This window comes from Glycine max, chromosome 7 (assembly GCF_000004515.6).
Source record: "Glycine max cultivar Williams 82 chromosome 7, Glycine_max_v4.0, whole genome shotgun sequence".
In the NCBI taxonomy this organism is placed as follows: Eukaryota; Viridiplantae; Streptophyta; class Magnoliopsida; order Fabales; family Fabaceae; genus Glycine; species Glycine max.
The window spans coordinates 17,419,620-17,440,480 of record NC_038243.2 but is presented as its reverse complement, the minus strand read 5'-3'; the positions used below and the strand labels follow the sequence as shown (position 1 = coordinate 17,440,480).

General features: G+C 40.7%; 3 protein-coding genes across 3 annotated transcripts; all 3 read right to left on the bottom strand.

Moving 5' to 3' along the window:
• Nucleotides 1–202: 202 nt before the first annotated feature.
• Nucleotides 203–568, bottom strand: LOC106799251 (uncharacterized mitochondrial protein AtMg00860-like). The gene has a single exon (XM_014777446.1). The coding sequence runs from the start codon at nucleotides 566–568 to the stop codon at nucleotides 203–205; it is 366 nt and encodes a 121-aa protein (XP_014632932.1).
• Nucleotides 569–8,288: 7,720 nt separating this feature from the next.
• Nucleotides 8,289–9,086, bottom strand: LOC102664536 (uncharacterized). The gene has a single exon (XM_006584214.2). The coding sequence runs from the start codon at nucleotides 9,084–9,086 to the stop codon at nucleotides 8,289–8,291; it is 798 nt and encodes a 265-aa protein (XP_006584277.2).
• A 124-nt stretch (nucleotides 9,087–9,210) lies between these two features.
• LOC102664401 (uncharacterized) lies at nucleotides 9,211–10,446 on the bottom strand. The gene has a single exon (XM_006584213.1). The coding sequence runs from the start codon at nucleotides 10,444–10,446 to the stop codon at nucleotides 9,211–9,213; it is 1,236 nt and encodes a 411-aa protein (XP_006584276.1).
• Between the last annotated feature and the right edge of the window lie 10,415 nt (nucleotides 10,447–20,861).

Genomic DNA, 20,861 nt, shown 5'->3' with positions numbered 1-20,861 from the left:
TTGAGTCTGTTATGGCAAGCAGGTGCTTGATGGCAGCATGATCTGTGAAAATGGTGACCCTCAACCCTATCAAGTATGACTTGAATTTCTCCAAGGCAAAGACAATGGCTAGCATCTCCTTTTCTATGGTTGCATAATTCAACTATGCTTCATTCAGGACCTTGCTAGCATAATAGATGGCGTGAAATACCTTGTCGTGCCTCTATCCCAGAACTGCTCCTACTGCATAATCATTGGCATCACACATTAGTTCAAAATCTTTATTCCAGTCGGGTGCAATCATTACAGGTGCAGTGGTAAGCTTATTCTTCAATGATTGGAATGCTGTTGAACATTCTTCATCAAACTTGAAAACCATGTCTTTATTCAACAGGTTACTTAGGGGCCTGGCAATCTTTGAGAAGTCCTTGATAAACCTCTTGTAGAAACCTGCATGCCCTAAGAAACTTCTAACCCCTTTAACATTCAGTGGTGGTGGCAGCTTCTCGATGACGTCTATCTTTGCCCGATCGACCTCAATCCCTCTTGCTGAGATCTTGTGGCCTAGGACGATGCCCTCTTGAACCATGAAGTGACACTTCTCCCAGTTCAGTACCAAGTTAGTCTCTACTCAACTCTAAAGTACCATCTCTAGGTTCCTCAAACTGTTAAATGAGGGTCCAAAAACCCAGAAGTCGTCCATAAATACCTCAATGCTTTTCTACACCATGTCTGAAAAAATGGCCAGCATGAACCTCTGAAATGTGGCTGGTGCATTACATAACCCGAATGGCATCCTTCTATAAGCAAAAACGCCAAAAGGGCATGTAAAGGCCGCCTTCTCTTGATCTCTGGGGTCCACCGCGATCTGATTATATCCCGAGTATCCATCCAAGAAATAGTAGTATGCCTGCCCTACAAGTCTCTCTAGCATCTGATCCATGAAAAGTAAGGGGAAATGGTCCTTTCGTGTGGCTTCATTCAGCTTGCGATAGTTGATACACATTCGCCAACCAGTGATAGTTCGTCTGGGTATCAAGTCATTCTTCTCATTTCGTACCACTGTCATTTCACCTTTCTTGGGAACCACCTGTACTGGGCTTACCCAAGCACTGTTAGAGAAGGGGTATATGAGCCCAGCCTCCAAGAGCTTGAGTACCTCCTTTCTTACCTCTTCCTTCATTGTTGGATTCAGCCGCCTCTGGGGTTGTCGGACTGGCTTGTAGTTCTCTTCCATCATTATTCTGTGCATGTAGTAAGCAGGGCTAATTTCCTTGAGATCCGATATATGCCATCCAATTGCTTCCCTGTATTTCTTGAGGACATCAACCAACCTATTTTCCTCCTTTGTTGTGAGTGCGTTACTGATTACTATAGGTTTATCTTCCTCCAAGAACACATACTTTAGATGATCAGGCAATATCTTTGTTAGCTCTTTGGCAAGTGTACCAAATCGCTCGTAGTAATAATCTCTCGGTAAGTCGAGTATCGTACCATAGGGATTTTGTTGCACTTATGTGAAGTACTTTTTAGTTTGCAAATTGTAAATTTAGTGTATAAAATTAAATGCAATTTAAATCTAGCAAGGGATAAGAAATTTGAAATAAAAGATAAAGAAAGATAAAAGATAAGATAAGGAAAAGATAAAAGATTTAAAGATAAGATTAAAGGATAAAGATAAAGTAATTTAAATCTAAGCAGCTACTTCTAAATTAAAGGAAACTCAAGCAATAAATAAAGAATAAAGTCTATAAAATATTACTAAATCTAATAAGCCTAAATACCTACTCCTAAACAGGGGATAAGTACTCCTAATAAAACCCAACAGTAAAATAAGGAATAACTACTTCTAAGAAACCCAACAATAAGGAATAACTATTTCTAAGAAAACCCAACAGTAAAATAAGGAATAGCTACTTCTAAGAAAACCCAACAATAGAATAAGAAACTTCAAACAATAAAATAGGGAATAAAATCTATATAATAAAATTGCTAAAACCTAAAAAGTCTAATCAGCCTAGATATATGGATTCAAGATTTGTCTGTTATCAATACCAGTGAACTGATTCTGCCCCACATCTATCCATCTACTTGCCCCTGATGCCTCATGATGACAAGCCTACCTTAATTACCTATCTTCCAAATGCCCTTTGCAAAGACTCAATAACTAAGATGCATTAAGATTAAATTCTATATGTTTGCTAAAGTATGGGCATCGGGTCAATGCTAACCCTGTGATTTTTTTCTTTTATTGTTCTATTAAGCGTTACCCTCTCCTGAGTGAACTAACCCTTAAAACAGATTCACGCAATCATTCCTTACCCTTAATTAGGCTTTACCCTCTCCCGAGTGGACTAAAGACTAACAGAAAATAAAGACTGAGATGCAGAATAAGAAAGAAAAGCAGATAAAAGAACCTGGAAGGAAAACCCTCTAATGATAACCCGATAATTTCTTCCTTTTATTGTTCTATTAAGCTTTACCCTCTCCCGAATGGACTAACCCTTAAAATAGATTCAAGTATTCATTCCTTACCCCTAATTAGGCTTTACCCTCTCCCGAGTGGACTAAACCCTAACAGAAAATAAGGTCCGAAATACAGGATAAATAAGAAAGAACGGTAAATAAAGAACCTGGAAGGAAATCCTCTCTTTATTGATAACTCTTGAAATGCTCCATACATCATTGGCTTTTTAGGCCTGCCAGGCCCTAGCTAGGGGTTTAGCCACTCATAGTCAAGAGGGCTTTACAATGAGAAGGGGGTGAAAGAAAGGTAATAAGAATATAAGAAAAAGGGAAGGAGAAGGAGAGAACTGAGTGCCAGAAGTCTGAAAACTGAGCTCTCTGAAAGTGTGTGTGTTTTGCTAGGCTGACCTTCTTATTTATAGGTGAAAATTTGGGCTTGGGTCTTCGTCTGATTTTCTTCTTCTTTTTCTTTATTTTTGCTCCTTTTTGCTTGTTGTACCTCCCTTTTTCACATCTGCAATCAGAATTCAAAATTAATTAAATCTTTCCAAATTAAAGCATAAATAACTACTAAATAATTAATTCTAAGTTAATTTCAGACCAATTTTCCACTATTAATTCACTATTATTTAGCAGTTATCAAAATCCCCCAAATTAAACTTTGCTTGTCCCCAAGCAAATAAAAAGAATAAAATTATTCCATTCTTAAGCAAAAATTTTCTCAAGCAAGTTCCAATCATTCCAACACTCTCCATGACTTCAATTCCTTGATCCTTTGGCTGGTCTCTTTGCATCTGTCATGATCTTGAAATAAAAGCATAAACACAAGAGCAGAAACAAGTCAATTATATGGAATTCCAACAGGTCCGGCTTGCCTTACTTCCTTACAAAACTGGTGTTTCTCTCTACTCACAAGTGCCTGGTCAAGTGTTTGCAATTTTAACAACCTGTAAATAAAACTCAAGAGTTTTGTACTTCATCTTGGTTAAGGTTAGCCTTAATTACCTTCGGTGGGTCACTAAGGACTTTCATGCCTTGTAATGGGGCCTGGCTAACAAAGAATCATGGTTTTTCTTGGAAATTCAAAATATAAGGTTATAAGAGAGCATACATTCCAAAAATTTAAGGTCTTGCCAAGACCTATTTCCCACTTAGCCTTTTTTGCCTTCAGCACTTTCCACTGAAACCTCTCTTTTTCATTTTTTTTCTTTGCCCTTTCTCTTCTTATTCTTTCTCTTTTTTTCTTCTTTTTTTTATAACAATAATAATAATAATAATAATAATAATAATAATAATAATAATAATAATAATAATAATAATAATAATAATAGTAATGGGCTCACAATTATTTAGAGGTGTTCTAATGTGTGTTATTACCTTGGCTACTTTACCCATTTGTTCAAAATCCCCCAAAATAAGGCCTTATAAGCATTTGGAACCCTACTGCTCTCTTAGAATCCTACACAAGGTTAGGAATATCAATTTCTTGGCTCAGGGGTTTACTCAAATAAATCATTATAATTCTTTTTGGCTCAATATGGGTGCAAGGGATAAAATTATGTTGGGTTGGCTTTTTGGCTGAGTGGGTAAAATAAAACAAACATGGCCTTGATCATATCCACCTTAAGTAACTAATTTTAACAGTCCAAGAATGATGCAAAACTAAGAGCTTAAAAACAGGCGTTTTCTCTCACAATTAAGGTCACACTCTCACCGGGATTAATTCAGTATTGGCGTACCAGATGTGTCTTCATTCCATCAAGCTAACCTTTCCTTTTCCGTGAATCATGTTTCATTCCTTGATTTGACTTTTGCTTCCAAGACCAGTGCTTTCCAATGACTAGTAGCCTTTCCAGTGTTGGACCTTTTAGAACAAACTCAAAATTGTCATTTCTCAAGTTATCATGCAATTTATTTATTCACGCATATGCTCAAATCTAATATTATTACCACTGCTTTTCATTTTGAACATAAAACTACAATTAAGACATAATAACTAGAAACCAAATAAAACATAAAGACATAAAACATAAACATTAAACATAAACAAAAACATCAAGAAAAATAAAACCAGTGTCCTGTGCCGCCTCCCAAATCTGCCCATGGACCCCAATCAGCACTAGCCAAGTCTGCTATGAGGTCTTCATCAACTGCAGCATCTCCAGAGGGCTCTTCCCCCCTGTCAGTGGAGAGCTGGTCTCATGGCCAGACGACCCGCTGACGATAGACCTATGGAGTGATCAGTGGTGGATCCATATGTAGATGAAAGGACAGCTTGTGCATGTTCTCCATAAGGGTCTCCTGTCCTGTGTGAATAGACCGCAACATCTGAGCATGAAGATCAGTAGGTGATGGAGCGGAAGGCTGAGAAGTAGGGGGTGCCTCAGATATGGACGTTGATACTCTGGTGCGAGTCCGGAGGGCCCCTGTTTTTTCTTTTAACCTGAAATAACAACTGCAAAATATAATAAAGACAGAATATAAATACTTATAAATACCTTACATAAGTATGTTGGGTTGCCTCCCAACCAGCGCTTAGTTTAATGTCTTTAGCTAGACATAGGGCTTCTTTCAAGAATCTTTTAAATGCATGATGGTCGTCAACTTCTCTAGTTGTCCTCCATTGTAAATTTTTAAGCGTTGTCCGTTGACGATCCATTTCTTCTCATAATTTTCTTCTCGAGGGTCCACCAATTCTACCGCTCCGTGAGGTCTGATTTCCTTAATAATGAACGATCCTGACCACTTTGACTTCAGCTTTCCTGTGAATAATCTCAACCTGGAGTTGAAGAGTAGTACTTGCTGCCCTGGCTGGAATTCTTTCTTTTGTAATTTCTTATCATGATACGCCTTTACCTTCTGCTTGTAAATCCTAGATGATTCGTAAGCGTTCAACCTCATTTCTTCGAGTTCCAGTAACTGCAACTTTCTCTTCTCTCCGTATGCACTGTTATCAAAGTTTAAGAATTTAAGATCCCAATATGCTTTGTGCTCCAACTCTACTGGTAGGTGACATGCCTTCCCATATACTAACTGAAAGGGTGATAAGCCAATGGGAGTCTTAAATGTTGTCCTGTAGGCCCAGAGTGTGTCATCGAGCTTCAAAGCCCAATCCTTCCTTGATGATGCTACTGTCTTTTCGAGGATTCGCTTTAGCTCTCTATTAGAGATCTCTGCTTGGCCATTTGTTTGTGGATGATAAGTTGTAGCTACCTTATGTCGCACATTGTATTGCTCCAGGACTTTTCTCAGATGATGGTTACAAAAATGCGTGCCCCCATCACTAATCAGGGCTCTTGGGACTCCAAAACGGGAAAAGATGTTCTTCTTCAAGAACTTGATCACTACTCTGGCGTCATCTTTTGGTGTGGCTATGGCCTCCACCCATTTGGAGACGTAATCCATAGCTACCAAGATGTAGACATTCCCGTATGAAGAAGGAAGAAGCCCCATGAAGTCTATGCCCCAGCAGTCGAAAATCTTAACTTCCATTACATTTTGTAATGGCATTTCATTCCTTCGTGAGATTCCCCCTGTTCTTTGGCATCTATCACAATATCGCACGAACTCGTGGGCATCTTTAAAAATGGAGGGCCAGAAAAAACCCGATTGTAGCACTTTTGCCGCCGTTCTGTCCCCATTGTGATGACCACCATAGGGTGAACTGTGGCAGTGCCAAAGAATATTTCGCGCTTCTTCCTTCGTAACACATATTCTTAACAAATTATCGACCCCTACCTTGAATAAATGAGGATCATCCCAGACATAGAAGCGTGAATCATGCAAGAATTTCTTCTTCCGATTCCAATCAAATTCTTCTGGAATGATCCCGGTGGCTTTATAGTTGGCCATGTCCGCAAACCAAGGTCGAGTGTCGGCCTGTAAGAGGAATTCGTCAGGGAATTCGCCCTTTACCTCTGGTTCCTCCTTGGTGATCTCCTCATTCTTTAATCTGGACAAATGGTCAGCCACTACGTTTTCGGATCCTCTCTTATCCTTGATGGTGATATCAAATTCTGGTAGCAACAGGACCCATCTAATTAATCTCGGCTTCGAATTCGCCTTAGCTAGCAAATGCTTGATGGCGGCATGGTCAGTGAAGATGATGACCCTTGATCCTATCAAGTAAGACCAAAATTTTTCTAAGGCAAAAACAATGGCCAACATCTCCTTCTCTGTAGTGGCGTAATTTAATTGTGCCTCATTTAGGACTTTGCTGGCATAATATATGGCGTGAAAAACCTTGTCATGACTTTGTCCCAGAACTGCACCTACTGCATAATCGCTAGCATCACATATCAATTCAAAATCCTTGCTCCAGTCTGGGGCAATCATTACTGGTGCTATGGTGAGCCTATGCTTCAGTGTCTGGAACGTTGTTGAACAATCTTTATCAAACTTAAAGGCTACGTCTTTGTTCAGCAGATTACTTTGGGGCTTGGCGATTTTTGAGAAGTCCTTAATGAACCTCCTATAAAAGCCAACATGCCCCAAGAAACTTCTGACGCCTTTGACATTCAGTGGTGGTGGCAACCTCTCGATGACATCTATCTTTGCTGGGTCAACTTCTATTCCTTTACATGAGATCTTGTGACCCAAAACAATACCCTCTCGAACCATAAATTGGCACTTTTCCCAATTCAATACCAAATTGGTTTCGACACACCTTTGTAATACCTTTTCTAAATTATCCAAACAAGTGTCGAACGAGGGTCCAAAAACCGAGAAGTCGTCCATGAAAACTTCGATACTCTTCTCCACCATATATGAGAATATGGCCAACATGCACCTTTGAAATGTAGCTGGTGCATTACACAATCCGAATGGCATTTGCCTATAAGCAAAAACACCATAAGGGCATGTAAAGGCCGTCTTCTCCTGATCCTTGGGATCCACCGCGATTTGATTATAACCTGAGTATCCGTCCAAGAAACAGTAGTATGCTTGCCCTGCAAGTCTTTCCAACATCTGATCCATGAAGGGCAATGGAAAATGGTCCTTCCGGGTGGCTTCGTTTAACTTGCGGTAGTCAATGCACATCCGCCAGCCCATGACAGTTCGTGTGGGTATTAGGTCATTCTTTTCATTCTTCACGACTGTCATTCCACCTTTCTTGGGGACCACTTGTACCGAACTGACCCAACCGCTATCAGAGATAGGGTATATGAGTCCAGCCTCTAACAACTTAAGCACTTCCTTCCTTACTTCTTCTTTCATAGTTGGATTCAGACGCCTCTGAGGTTGTCGAATAGGCTTGTAATCGTCCTCCATCATTATTTTATGCATGCAGTACGAAGGACTGATTCCCTTCAAGTCAGATATATGCCATCCGATTACTTCCTTATGCTTCCTCAGGATGTCCACCAACCTGTTCTCTTCTTCCTGTGTTAGTGCATTACTAATTACTACAGGTTTGGTGTCACCCTTCAGGAACACATACTTTAAATGCTTAGGCAATACCTTTAATTCAACCTTCTTTTTCTCGGGCAGAGCCTTATTCTCTAACATCTGAAAACAGGCTTCCTTCTCAGGGATGACTTCTTGCCGATCCAAGTCTTCCAAGCAAGCCTTTAGATCCTCTTCTTCTTCACTGGTGAGACAGTCCATCTTATTTACCATTGCTTTCTCCAGTGAAGTGTATGTGGTTCCAGAATATTGACATTATCTTCCTTGTCAATTTCTTCTATCTTGAAGCACTTCCAACCTTCCCGTGGATACTTTATTGCTTTAAAGAGGTCGAAAGTTATCTTTTGATTGTCAATACTCAGTTCCAAGCTTCCGTTCCCCATATCTATCACACAGTTGGCAGTCAACATGAAGGGTCTACCTAGGATAAGGGGAATTTATGTGTCCTCATCGATGTCCATGATAACAAAGTCCACCGGAAAAGTGAAGTGGCGAACCTTGACCAAGACATCTTCTACCACCCCGTATGGTCTCGTAATTGAGCGGTCTGCCAATTGAAGTGTCATCTTAGTGGGATCAATTTTTAGATTCCCAATTCGTCGACACATTGATAGGGGCATCAAGTTGATGTTTGCCCCTAGATCAATTTGGGCTTTATCTACTGCTTCTTTTCCTATAGTGCATGGGATGGTAACGCTTCCGGGGTCCTTGAACTTTTTAGGTAGCTTCCTTTGAATGATCGCGCTACAGTTGCCTCCTACTACAATGTTCTCGCTATCTATATATTTCCCCTTCTTAGTGATGATGTCTTTCATGAACTTAGAGTAGAGGGGCATCTGTTGCAAGGCTTCCCCGAATGGCATGGTGATCTCTAGTCTTTTAAATATTTCTAAGAAACGCTTGAAGTAGTGCTCTTTATTCTTCTTGGTTGGCACCTTAGGATACGGAAGATCCTGCGGCAAGACTGGCAATTCTTCCTTCTTAGCTTCTCTCGCCTTTTGACTCTTGGTTTTATGTGGTGAGACTACCTTCTCTTCTTCCTCTAGCTTCTCTTCCTCTTTTGTTTCTTCCTCTTTCTTATCCGTAGTTCCCTCGTCTTCTGTCATCGTTCTTGCTTCTTGAGCGTTCTTTCTTCGGGTTTTTCTCTGTATTAGCCTCGAAAGTTCTAGTGGGTCGCTCGGCTTTGTCATGTGCCAATTGGCCCATTTAAACTTCCAGATTCCAAATGGCTGCATCCGTGCTCTTTTGATGTGATTGTGTCTCCTGGATGAATTGCAGCAGCAGTTCCTCTATATTGGTGGGCTTTTCTTGCTGTTTCGGACCTTTGCTAGGGTGCTGGTATGGTGCTTGGTATGGTTGTTAGTTCCTTTGCTCCTTATATTGGTTTCCTTGATTTCTCCACCCTGAACCTTGCGTGAAGTTTCTTTCTTGATTAAATCCCGGTGGCCCGTGATTGAATCTTGCTGCCCCTTGATGGAATCCGGATGAGTTCCCTTGGTTGTAGCCCTGGAATCCGTGATTTGGTATGCCCATATAGTTTACTTCTCGAGAGGTGTCCTGTTGGCTTACACATTGTCCAGGCTCATGGGTTCCTCTGCATGTAGGGCATCCTTCTACCTGCAAAACAGAAGAGTGGGAAGAACTTACCGCTTGTAGTTGTTGAGGCAGTTTGCTGAGGGTTTTAGTAAGGGCTTCTATCTGCCTCGTCAACAGCCTTTTTTGTGCCAAGGTTGCATCCTGCGTGCTGAGTTCCAAGAGGCTTCTTTTTGTGGGGACATAGGTACGGTCACGAAGAATTGCTTGATCGCTGGCCGCCATGTTCTCGATGAGCTCCATCGCTTCTTCGGGAGTCTTCAGTTTGATCTTCCCTCCTGCAGATGCATCTAGTAGCTGTTTCGATTGAGGCCGCAAGCCATCGATGAATATGTTTAGTTGTACTGGCTCACTGTATCCGTGTGTTGGTGTCTTTCTTAACAATCCGTGGAAACGGTCTAGTGCTTCGCTAAGGGATTCATCCGAGAATTGATGAAAAGAAGAAATCTCCATCTTCCCTTCGGCGATCTTTGACTCTGGGAAGTACTTCTTTAAGAATTTTTCCACTACTTCTTCCCAGGTTCTTAAGTTGTTACCTTTGAAAGAGTGCAACCATCGTCTTGCCTCTCCTGCTAGGGAAAAGGAGAAGAGGTTAAGGCGTATCGCATCTTCTGGGACTCCGGCGATTTTGATGGTGTTGCATATTTCTATGTATGAGGCTAGATGAGCATATGGATCTTCGCTTGGAAGACCATGGAAGAGGTTCCCTTGGATTAGCTGAATAAGGGAGTGCGGGTAGGAGATATTGGCTGCTTGAACCTCCGACCTTGCAATACTTATGAAGAACAGAGGAGTGGCGGTATTAGAGAAGTCCTCTAGTGTGACTCTTCGTGCCAGTTCCCCGTCCATTTCAGTGTAATGTGGAGAAAGAGGAGGTGGGGTGTAACTACTTCCTTCTGTGTCTTGTTCCCTTCTTCTTCTTGCAGCGTTGTTATGCCGACAAGTAGCTTCAATTTCTAAGTTAATAGGGACAACGTCTCCAGATGCAATTCTAAGTCGCATAAAAACAAAAAGTCACTACCCGTGCAATTATGGGTGAAAGAAAGAATAGAAGAGAAAAGAAAGAATACTACAAGAATAAGCCAAGAAAAGAAGAGTTGGGCTTACAAACTAATATAGTATGGCAATTAAGTGCGAAAATAAAATCCCCGGCAACGGCGCCAAAAACTTGTTGAGACTTTGGCAAGTGTACCAAATCGCTCTAAGTAGTAAACCTCGAAAATCCGAGTATCGTTTCCACGTGGATTTTATTGCACTTTAGCAAATACTTTTCAATTTTTAAGTAAGAGTAAAATAGTAAAAACAGGAATAAGTGCAAGAATAGATTGCTATTACTAGATCAAATAGTTTTAGAAAGATAATTAATATAAATGCCAAGACCGGACAAACCCAATTGTCCTACGATGCATGTAAATATGATATTCATTACCAATGCATTTGTAACAATTCTACCCACATCTATTAATTTTACTTGCCCCTGATGCCTCACGATGACAAGCCTATTTTAACTACCTATCTCCCAAATGCCTTTGCGAAGACTCAATAATTAAAATGCATTAAGGTTAAATTCTAGATGTTGTTAAATGCGTGGGCATTGAGTTATCATTCTATGCCTAGCAATGCTGACCCGATGATTCTTTTCTTAAGATGTTCTATTAGGTGTTACCCTTTCCCAAGCGTATAACCCCTAAAACTGATGCAAGCATTAATCCTTAAACCCTTATTAGGAGATACCCTCTTCCGAGCAAATAAAACCCAAAAGAAATTCAAGAAATGAATGCAAGATAAAAAGAAAAGAATTAGAACAGAAAAACCTGGAATGAATCTTCTTTGCATTGATAACTCTTGAAGTACACCATACATCGTTGGCTTTTTAGGCCTGCTAGGCCCTAGCTAGGGAATTAGCCACTCATGGCCATTGAGGGCTTTACAACTGGGGGTGAAAGAAAGAATGGGGATAATAAAAACAAAGAAAATAGAGAGAAAAGGGAGAGCTTAGGCTTAGAATGCTGAGAGAAGTGCTCTGAGGCGAGATGTGTTGTTTCCCTTGGACTGACTCTCTATTTATAGCTGCTGAAGTGGGTTTTGGGCCTTTGTAAGCGCGCTTAGCGCGACACCTCGCGCTTAGCGCGTTCAGATCGCGCGCTTAGCGCGAGATGCAGGCTTAGCGTGTGTTTTTGTTGGATCGCGTGCTTAGCACGTGGCCCTCGCTTAGCGCACGTAACGGATTCTGCATCTTCGAGCTTAACGCCTCGCTTAGCGCCTGCACTGCCTTACACGCTTAGCGCGTGACACGCGCTTAGCGCGCGTGTTGGGCTGGGCCTGCTTCAGACTTCTTCCTTTCCTTCATTTTTTGTTGCCTTTTTTGCTTAATGTAACTCCAATTTTTGTATCTACAACCAAAAATTCAATTTAATTAATTTTCTAACTTTTAATCATAAATAACTGCTAAATAATTAATTTCAGGCCAAAATTTGAATAATTCTTTACTATTAATTCACAATTATTTAGCAGTTATCACGGTCACACCCTGGAAATCAATTTAAAAAAGACCAAGGAGGTCCCTCTAATCGACCTTCTAACCAAAGACCTAATCTGTATGAGCGGACCACCAAATTAGAAGACACACTAACTCAATTTATGCAGGTTTCGATGTCCAATCATAAGAGCACAAAGTCAGCAATCAAAAATCTGGAAATTCAAGTGGGACAGTTGGCTAAACAGTTAGCTGAAAATTCCTCTGGAAATTTTGGAGCAAGCACAGTAAAAAAGGAGGAGTGTAAGGTTGTGATCACTAGAAGTCAAGGGAAAATGCTAGTGGGTAATAAGAGTAAAGGCAGTGAAGAAGAGCTAGGAGAAGAGGAAAAACAGGAAGGATAAGGAGAGGAGATGAAAGAAAAAGAAACAAGTGAGAAGGAGGAGATAGAAAATGAGGAGAAAAATAAAAAGAGAGAGATCGAAGGAGTGGAGAGAAAAAAGATTGGAAAGAGGAGGACCAAAAGTGAGTTGGCTAGAGAGAGAAAAAGATAGGCAATCCCCAACCTGATTAAGGAAACTCCATACCCTTTGGTGCCATCTAAGAAGGACAAGGAGCGATATTTTGCTCGTTTCTTCGATATTTTCAAGAAGCTGGAGATTAAAATTCCTTTTGGAGAAGCCTTGCAGAAAATGCCACTTTATACTAAGTTGTTGAAGGATCTCCTCACCAAAAGGGGCAAATATATCAACAATGAAAGTATAGTGGTGGAAGGAAATTGTAGTGCTGTTATTCAAAGAATTCTACCACCAAAGTTCAAGGATCCAGGAAGTGTAACCATTCCATGTTCAATAGGGTTGTGTTAGTGGGAAAAGCACTGATTGATTTGGGGGCTAGCATCAATTTGATGCCACATTCTATGTGCAGGAGAATTGGGAATTTGGAAATTGCACCCACAAGAATGACACTTCAGCTTGCAGACCGCTTGATCACAGGACCTTATGGAGTGGTGGAAGATGTGTTAGTCAAAGTCCGACAATTCACATTTCCTATAGATTTTGTTATAATGGACATTGAAGAGGATACAAACATTTCACTAATTTTACGTTCTCCCTTCATGTTGACAGCTAAATGTGTACTTGATATGGGCAATGATAACTTGGAAATGAGTGTTGATGATCAGAAGGTTACCTTTAACTTTTTCGATGCAATCAAGCATCCAAATGACCACAGGGCATGTTTCAAAGTGGAAGCAGTTGAGCACGAAGTTGCTATGGTGGTTCAAAGTATGACGTATCCATCCCCATTGGAGAAAGCATTGATAAATGTTGTTGATTGCCTCACAAAAGAGGAGGAGAAAGAACTGAGAAATTGTCTGGAGAAGTTGGATGGCTTGAAAGTAAGTCCATCAAAGGAAGGTCCATTTGAAGAGCCGAAAAAAGATTTCCCTACAGAGAAAGCCAAGGTAGATTTAAAGGTCCTTCCAGAGCATTTGAAGTATGTATTTTTGGAGGACAATGAAGCAAAACCGGTAGTAATCAGTAACTCTCTGTCTCATGAGGAAGAATCCCGATTGGTGGAAGTCTTGAAGAAACATAGGGCTTCTATTGGATGACATATATCAGACTTCAAGGGAATCAACTCTTCATATTGTATGCACAAGATCATGATGGAAGCTGAGTATAAGACAGCCACAACGAAGGCTCAATCCTTCAATGAAAGAAGAGGTACGTAAAGAGGTTCTCAAGCTGTTGGAGGTAGGACTCATTTACCCAATTTCTGATAGTGCTTGGGTAAGTCTGGTGCAAGTGGTTCCTAAGAAGGGTGGAATGACTGTAGTGAGAAATGAGAAGAATGATCTTATCCCAACATGAACAGTCATAGGTTGGTGCATGTGCATTGATTATAGAAAACTAAATGATGCAATGAGAAAGGATCATTTCCCTCTTCCATTTATAGATCAGATGCTTGAGAGGTTGGCTGGACAATCATTCTACTGTTTCTTGGATGGCTATTCAGGGTACAACCATATTGTTGTTGACCCCATTGATAAGGAAAAGACTGCATTCACTTGTCCATTTGGAGTATTTGCTTATAGAAGGAAGCCCTTTGGGCTGTGCAACGCACCAGCTACATTCTAGATATGCATGATGGCAATATTCGCTGATATGGTAGAGAAATATATTGAAGTATTCATGGATGAATTTTCAGTATTTGGATCATCATTTGATTGTTGTCTGACTAACTTGGAGTTGGTATTACAACGTTGTGAAGAAACAAATCTAGTGCTAAACGGGGAAAAGTGTCATTTTATGGTCCATGAAGGGATAGTTCTGGGGCACAAGATTTCTTTTAAGGGAATCGAAGTGGACAAAGCCAAGATAGATGTTATTGAAAAATTGCCTCCACCAATCAATGTAAAAGGAGTCAGGAGTGTTTTAGGACATGCTGGATTCTATCGGTGGTTCATTAAGGATTTTTCAAAGATTGCCAAGCCCTTGAGTAACCTACTCAACAAGGATGTTGTGTTTTTATTTGATGAAGAGTGCTTAAGGGCATTTGACACTCTAAAGGTCAGAATAGTACCTGCCCCTGTGATTACAACACCAGATTGGAGTCAGGAGTTTGAGTTAATGTGTGATGCAAGCGATTATGTAGTTGGTGCGGTACTGGGACAGAGAAAAGGTAGGGTGATTCACTCCATTTACTATGCAAGCAAAGTCCTAAATAACACTCAGCTGAATTATGCTACTACCGAGAAAGAAATGTTTTCTATTGTTTATGCACTTTAAAAATTTCGCTCATACTTGGTGGGATCAAAAGTCACTGTGTTCACAGATCATGCAGCTATCAAGTATCTTCTAACAAAGGCTGACTCTAAACCAAGGCTAATCAGATGGATCTTGTTGCTTCAAGAATTCAACCTAGTCATTAAAGACAGGAAGGGATCAGAAAATTTGGTAGCTGACCACTTATCAAGACTGGTTAATGAAGAAGTCACACACAAGGAGTTGGAAATCTGCATTGAGTTTCCAGATGAATCATTGTTGGTTGTGAATAAAAGACCATGGTTTGATGACCTCACTAATTATAAGGCTGCAGGAATCATTCACAAGGATCTTAATTGGAAGCAGAGAAAAAAAATTCCTGCATGATGCTCTTTTCTATATTTAGGATAACCCATATTTGTTCAAAATTGGAGCTGACAATTTCCTGAGAAGATGTTTGACCAGGGATAAGTCCAAAAGCATATTGTGGCATTGCCATAACTCTCCTTGTAGGGGTCACTACAGTGGGGATAAAACAACATCAAAAGTTTTGCAATCTGGCTTCTTTTGGCCTTCAATTTTCAAAGATATGCATGAGCATGTAACTCGATGTGACCAATGCCAGAGGACAGGAAGTATATCAAGAAGAAATTAAATGCCTCTGCAGAATATCATCGAGGTGGAAGTTTTTGATTGCTGGGCTATTGACTTTGTTGGTCCTGTTCCCTCATCATATGGGAATGAGTACATATTGGTGGTCATTGATTATGTTTCTAAATAGGTTGAGGCAGTGGCTACTCCGAAGAATGATGCAAGACTATGGTAAAAATTTTAAAGAAGAACATATTCTCCCATTTCTGCAATGTCCAAATTCAGAAGGTGTTGGGGCACTACAGTGTAACACATAAGGTGGCTTCACCTTATCACCTACAAAAAATGGTCAGGTCGAGGTCTCTAATAGGGAATTGAAGAAGATATTGGAGAAGACTGTGACCTCTACAAGAAAGGACTGGGCTGCCAAGCTAGATGATGCTTTATGGGCTTATTGGACTACCTTCAAAACTCCCATAGGACTATCCCCATTCCAAATGGTCTATGGGAAAGCCTGTCATTTACTAGTGGAAATGGAACATAAGGCATGCTAGGCCTTAAAATGTATGAATTTCGATGAAGTTCTGTCAAGGGAGAAGAGGAAGTTGCAGCTCTTGGAGCTGGAGGAGATGAGTTTGAATACGTATGAATCATCCAAGTCGTACAAGCAGAAGGTGAAAGCTTACCATGACAAGAAGCTGTTGAAGAAGAATTTTCAACCAGGCAGCAAGTCTTGCTTTTCAATTCAAGACTCAAGCTATTTCTGGGAAAGTTGAAGTCCAAGTGGTCTGGACCTTTCACCATAAAAAAGGTGAGGCCTTATGGAGCAGTGGAATTGGTGGATCCTCAATCAAATACTCTTGAGAAAAGATGGGTAGTGAATGGTCAAAGGCTGAAATTGTATCATGGTGGAAGCATTATGAGGTTAACCACCATCCTGCACTTTCAAGACCCATAGCGGGTTACATACTTCAAGCTAGCGACGTTAAAGTAGCGCTTACTAGGAGGCAACCCAGCTTTATTACTCTTTCAACCTTTATTTTTGTGTGTTTAAATTTATTAGTGTCAATTTTGTTATAGTTGATACTTCTAGGATAGAAGAGTGGAAGGGAGTGAACTTGAGGAATGGGGTTGGTCACAGGCTTGTTTGAAATCTCACTGGATAAGATAAGACTTAGCTAAAATCAATTCATCCAACTCGCTCAGTGCGACACCCGCGCTAAATGAGTCTTATCCTATGTGCTGAGCAAGAGACACTCTCACTAAGCGCACCAACACCACTGCACCCACCCTCACTTAATTCGCTAAGTGCATCATGGCTCGCTTAGCGAAAGTTGCAGACCAATCACAACTGCAGATCTCGCTAAGCGCATACTCTTGCCCTAAGCCCAAAAACTACTCTAGTTGTAAATTTGATAATTGGGCTAAGCGAGATGGTCTCACTAAGCGCGAGTTTTAAAATTTTAAAAATTCAAACGTCATAGAGTGCTCACTTAGCATGACACTCTCGCTTAGCGAGCAAATTGTAACTGCAAAAAGAAAACATAATTGCCTTAGGGCAGTTACTTTTGCCACTCTTATAACTGTGAATTTTCTCTCATCTACTCCTCATCATTAGCATGTCGCTAATCATTACACATTTCACTCTCTGGCTGCATTTCAAGTAAGTTATCCTTTCTTCTATTTTAAATTTTTGTCTATATGAAACCCTAGGATAGAAGCCATGTTTTCTGTTATTAGTATGTTTTGATTCTGTGTAAATGATTTTATCTGTGTTGATTAGTTAGTATTTCTAGGTTAGTATATGAATGTTTAGAGTTCTAGGCTCAGCCTTAAGCTGCTAAGCTTGTTTGGTGGCTTAAGGAGTTGAGGCTCGCAAGCCTCCATTTTTGGGATTGCGATGAACTCGCTAAGCGAGCCTGTGCTGCTAAGCGAGTTCATACGTTTCTTTGAATTTTTGGGTTTTGGGATGAACACGCTAAGCACGCCTTGTGCGCTAAGGGAGTTCATGAAGTTGATCTTTGTTTTCTGCATTTTGGGGATGAACTCGCTAAGCCAGTGCCTTAAGGCTTAGCGAGTCTATGCTGTTAGTTGAATTTTTCTGGAATTTGATGAACTCGCTAAGCTTGCCATCTGCGCTTAGCGAGTATACTTAACTTAATCTGACTGTTTGAGGCTTTCTGCATTCCAATAGTGGCTTAGCGCGACACTCGCGTTAAGCCCAATTTCCCATCTGTAATAAAAATTGGGCATAGCGAGCCTGCCTCGCTAAGTCCAAAGTAATTTGAATTTTTGAATGTTTATTCATGCGCTAAGCGCGCCATGTGCGCTAAGTGCAAATACTTCTCTGTTATAAATAAGGCTTAGCGAGCTGTTATCTCTAGTTAGTCTCGCTAAGTGCCTAGTGGCGCTAAGCCAATGTCTTTTTCAGTTTACTGTCGCGCTAAGCACAATTCCTTCTCTGTTTGAAATAAGGCTAGCGAGTCACACTCGCTTAGCCACCAATGTCTTTTGGCTAAGCGCATTGCTGGCCCTAAGCCATTGTTACTGTTATTGTGCTGTCGCACTAAGCGCTTTATGGTCAGTTCTGTAAGGTGTGCTAAGCAAGCTCATTTCGCGGCGCCCATCCTATGTCACTACTTGTTTTTGTTAGGTTATTTTCAATAAGAGTCTTGACTAATTTCAATTATTTTCTGTGTTTTGGTACATATGGCCTCTAAAAAGAGATGTGCATCATCTTCCAGGCCCCAGGAGCCCTATGACACATTCAGATTTGTGTCTGAAATTGCACAGGAGCGATATAAGACAAATGTTCACTAGAGGAACATCCTCCCAGAGAGGAATGTTGAGTTGGCTTACTCTCACTATGATGAGTTCCTTCAGGAGTTAGAGCGTCGTTAGTGGCATAAGAACCTTACACGCCAGACGGAGAACCACATAGACTTGGCACTAGTTAAGGAGTTTTACTCTAATCTCTATGATCCCGAAGACCGTTCTTCCAGGCAATGCAAGGTGCGGGGGAAGACGATTAAGTTCGATGCCGCCACATTGAACACATTTCTAGAAACCCTAGTGGTGCTTGAGCCTAGGGAGAGATACCCAACATACTCCCGTTACGGCCACACTCACCCTGACCATCAGGCTATTACAGCAAAGTTATGCTTACCAGGGCAGGGGTTTGTTCTAAATGCTGAGGGGGCTCCTTGGAAGCTGCTGAGGAAGGACCTGACCACTCTAGCTCAGACTTGGAGTGTCCTTTCTTACTCCAACCTTGCTCCCACTTCTCATACCTTTGACCTTAATATGGACAGAGCAAGGTTTGTTTATGGCTTGGTTATGAAGATGGACATGGACTTGGGCTCCATGATTTCATGCCAAATCTCTCAGATAGCCCAGTCCAACTCCTCTCGCTTAGGCTTTTTAGCTCTCATTACTCCACGATTCCCTGACTTTTGAGTCATTGAGCCCGACCATTAATTTGGCTTACATCTGGTAGAACTGCTGGAACCCTAATGATCCATGTATTGCATTTCCAAGGTCCCGCAAGGCCAAGGCCTAGGCTCCAACAGATACACCAACCCCTCCACCTCCAGCACTAGTACCAGCTCCAGCCGGTCCTTCCATGTCTAGCAGTGACCAGATCATGCCGATGCTGCAGAGTATCCATCATGGCCTTTTCCTGGTGATGCAGAGCATACAGAACCTATCCCAACAGCGACTGATCATGTCTATGCAGGAGTATCTGGCGCAGGTGGCTTGGCTCGGAGTTCAGCCTTCCTTTCTTGGGGGGGTGAAGCTCCTGAGGCCCAAGATGCTTAGGTCTAGGCTGCTAAGGGCACTCCGGAGGATGAGAAGGCTGCTGAGGACACCCTAGAGGCTCAGGATCCAGCTTAGGAGGCTGAGGAGGACACAGGTGCAACAGAGGCAGATACAAACATAGATTATGTAGCAGATGTCACTACAACACAAGGGACTTGGGACCTATGACCCACACTAGCATAGGACTGATGATTGACAGGATTCCTTTTAATTCCCTTGTTTTTCAGACAGTTTTTATTTAGTTATTTTTACTGTTTTTTTGTATTTAAATAGTGGTTTTGCTTAGCACTTTCATGATAGCTATATTTTGAACATTTTTAGTAAATGATGTTTATCTTGATATCTTGATCTGAACTGAATTGATTGCATGACATGAGTGACCTGCACTGTGAAATCATAAACCTCGAACAAGATTGCTTATGTAGAGAGATAGAGTGTGGAAATTAGGGGCATGAGTGAAAATGTTAGCTTGCATGACAGGAAAATAGCGAAGGGGAAACTAATTGTTGTAAATCGGTGAGTAGTGTGAATCGAGCCAAGCATGATTAAACATTATCCTGAGCCCTAGCTGAAGTAAATCAATTATATCACACCTTGTTCTAGGTTTTAGGATAACATTGTCTTGATGAAATTTGTTTGGTTCAATTTTTTTTTTTTTTGAGGGGGGGGGGGTGGTGATTCTATTAAAGCATGAAAAATGAGTATATCAGCATCATGCAGCTTGTGGAAAACTACAGGAAACGACATAATCATGCTTCTCTTCTAAAAAAACAATGAATTTATATAAATTGAAAGTAGATGGCAAATAATTCTGAAGCATGGATGCCTGTGTGATTATTGAATGATGCTAATATAGGGACAAGTGCAATATGAAGAAGTTAAAGGCATGACATGAAAAGTCTACATCTAAATAGAGAATGCTCTTCTAAAACCTAAGTGTTGCATCCAAGAAAAACCATGAATCTGTTCATAGCCCATCCTCATTACAAGCCAAATAAAGTCCTGCAAATCCACATTTTGTGTACATAGGTGTATGAAATGAGATGATATGCAAAAGTTTGGGATTGTGTTAGTTATTTATATGAAGAAATCACCTGAAACAATTGTGTGCATGAGAGAAACAGTAGCCATGAGGATAAAGATTGGTCAACCTTCCTTGATATTTGTCATGCTTGCTAATTTATTTCACTTTTGTTGCTCAATACACATGCTCATATCTCTAAATGTAATGCACTCTATTTCGGAGGGTTTGTTGGTTGATGCATGTTCAGTCATCTCTGTTAGTGTGATTGATTCTTATCAGACAAAAATTGATTTGATTGACCACTGTTATTTTCTTTTGCTTGAGGACAAACAAAACTGTAAATTTGGTGGAGTTTGTTAATTGTTATTCATGAGTAATAAATGCATTAAAAATAGGATAAAAAGTAGCAATGTTCCTCTAATTTATGGTTTCTTTTGTGAGATTTGTAAATAATTTATTTTTGTGTGAATTCATACAGTGGAAACTTCATTTGGATGACTAATGTTGAACTTATTTGGATTTTTAGGCTAAAGAAGAGAAGATTTTGAAATGCTGCTGAAGGGCTCGCTCAGCGAGCTAGATTGGCTAAGCGAGGCTTATCCACTTAGCGAGGAAGTCAGCTCGCTAAGCGAGTACGAAACCCTAGAGAATGTTGAGTCAGAGAGTAGCACGCTGAGCATGAAGCCAGCCAACCCAGCAAGGATTTTGTCTCTTCTCGCGCTTAGCGCATCCAAGCTCG

Bases quoted from the DNA above. Each gene is read 5' to 3' on its own strand.
- LOC106799251 (XM_014777446.1), bottom strand. From the start codon at position 568: ATGGTTCAAGAGGGCATCGTCCTAGGCCACAAGATCTCAGCAAGAGGG.
- LOC102664536 (XM_006584214.2), bottom strand. From the start codon at position 9,086: ATGCAGCCATTTGGAATCTGGAAGTTTAAATGGGCCAATTGGCACATG.
- LOC102664401 (XM_006584213.1), bottom strand. From the start codon at position 10,446: ATGCGACTTAGAATTGCATCTGGAGACGTTGTCCCTATTAACTTAGAA.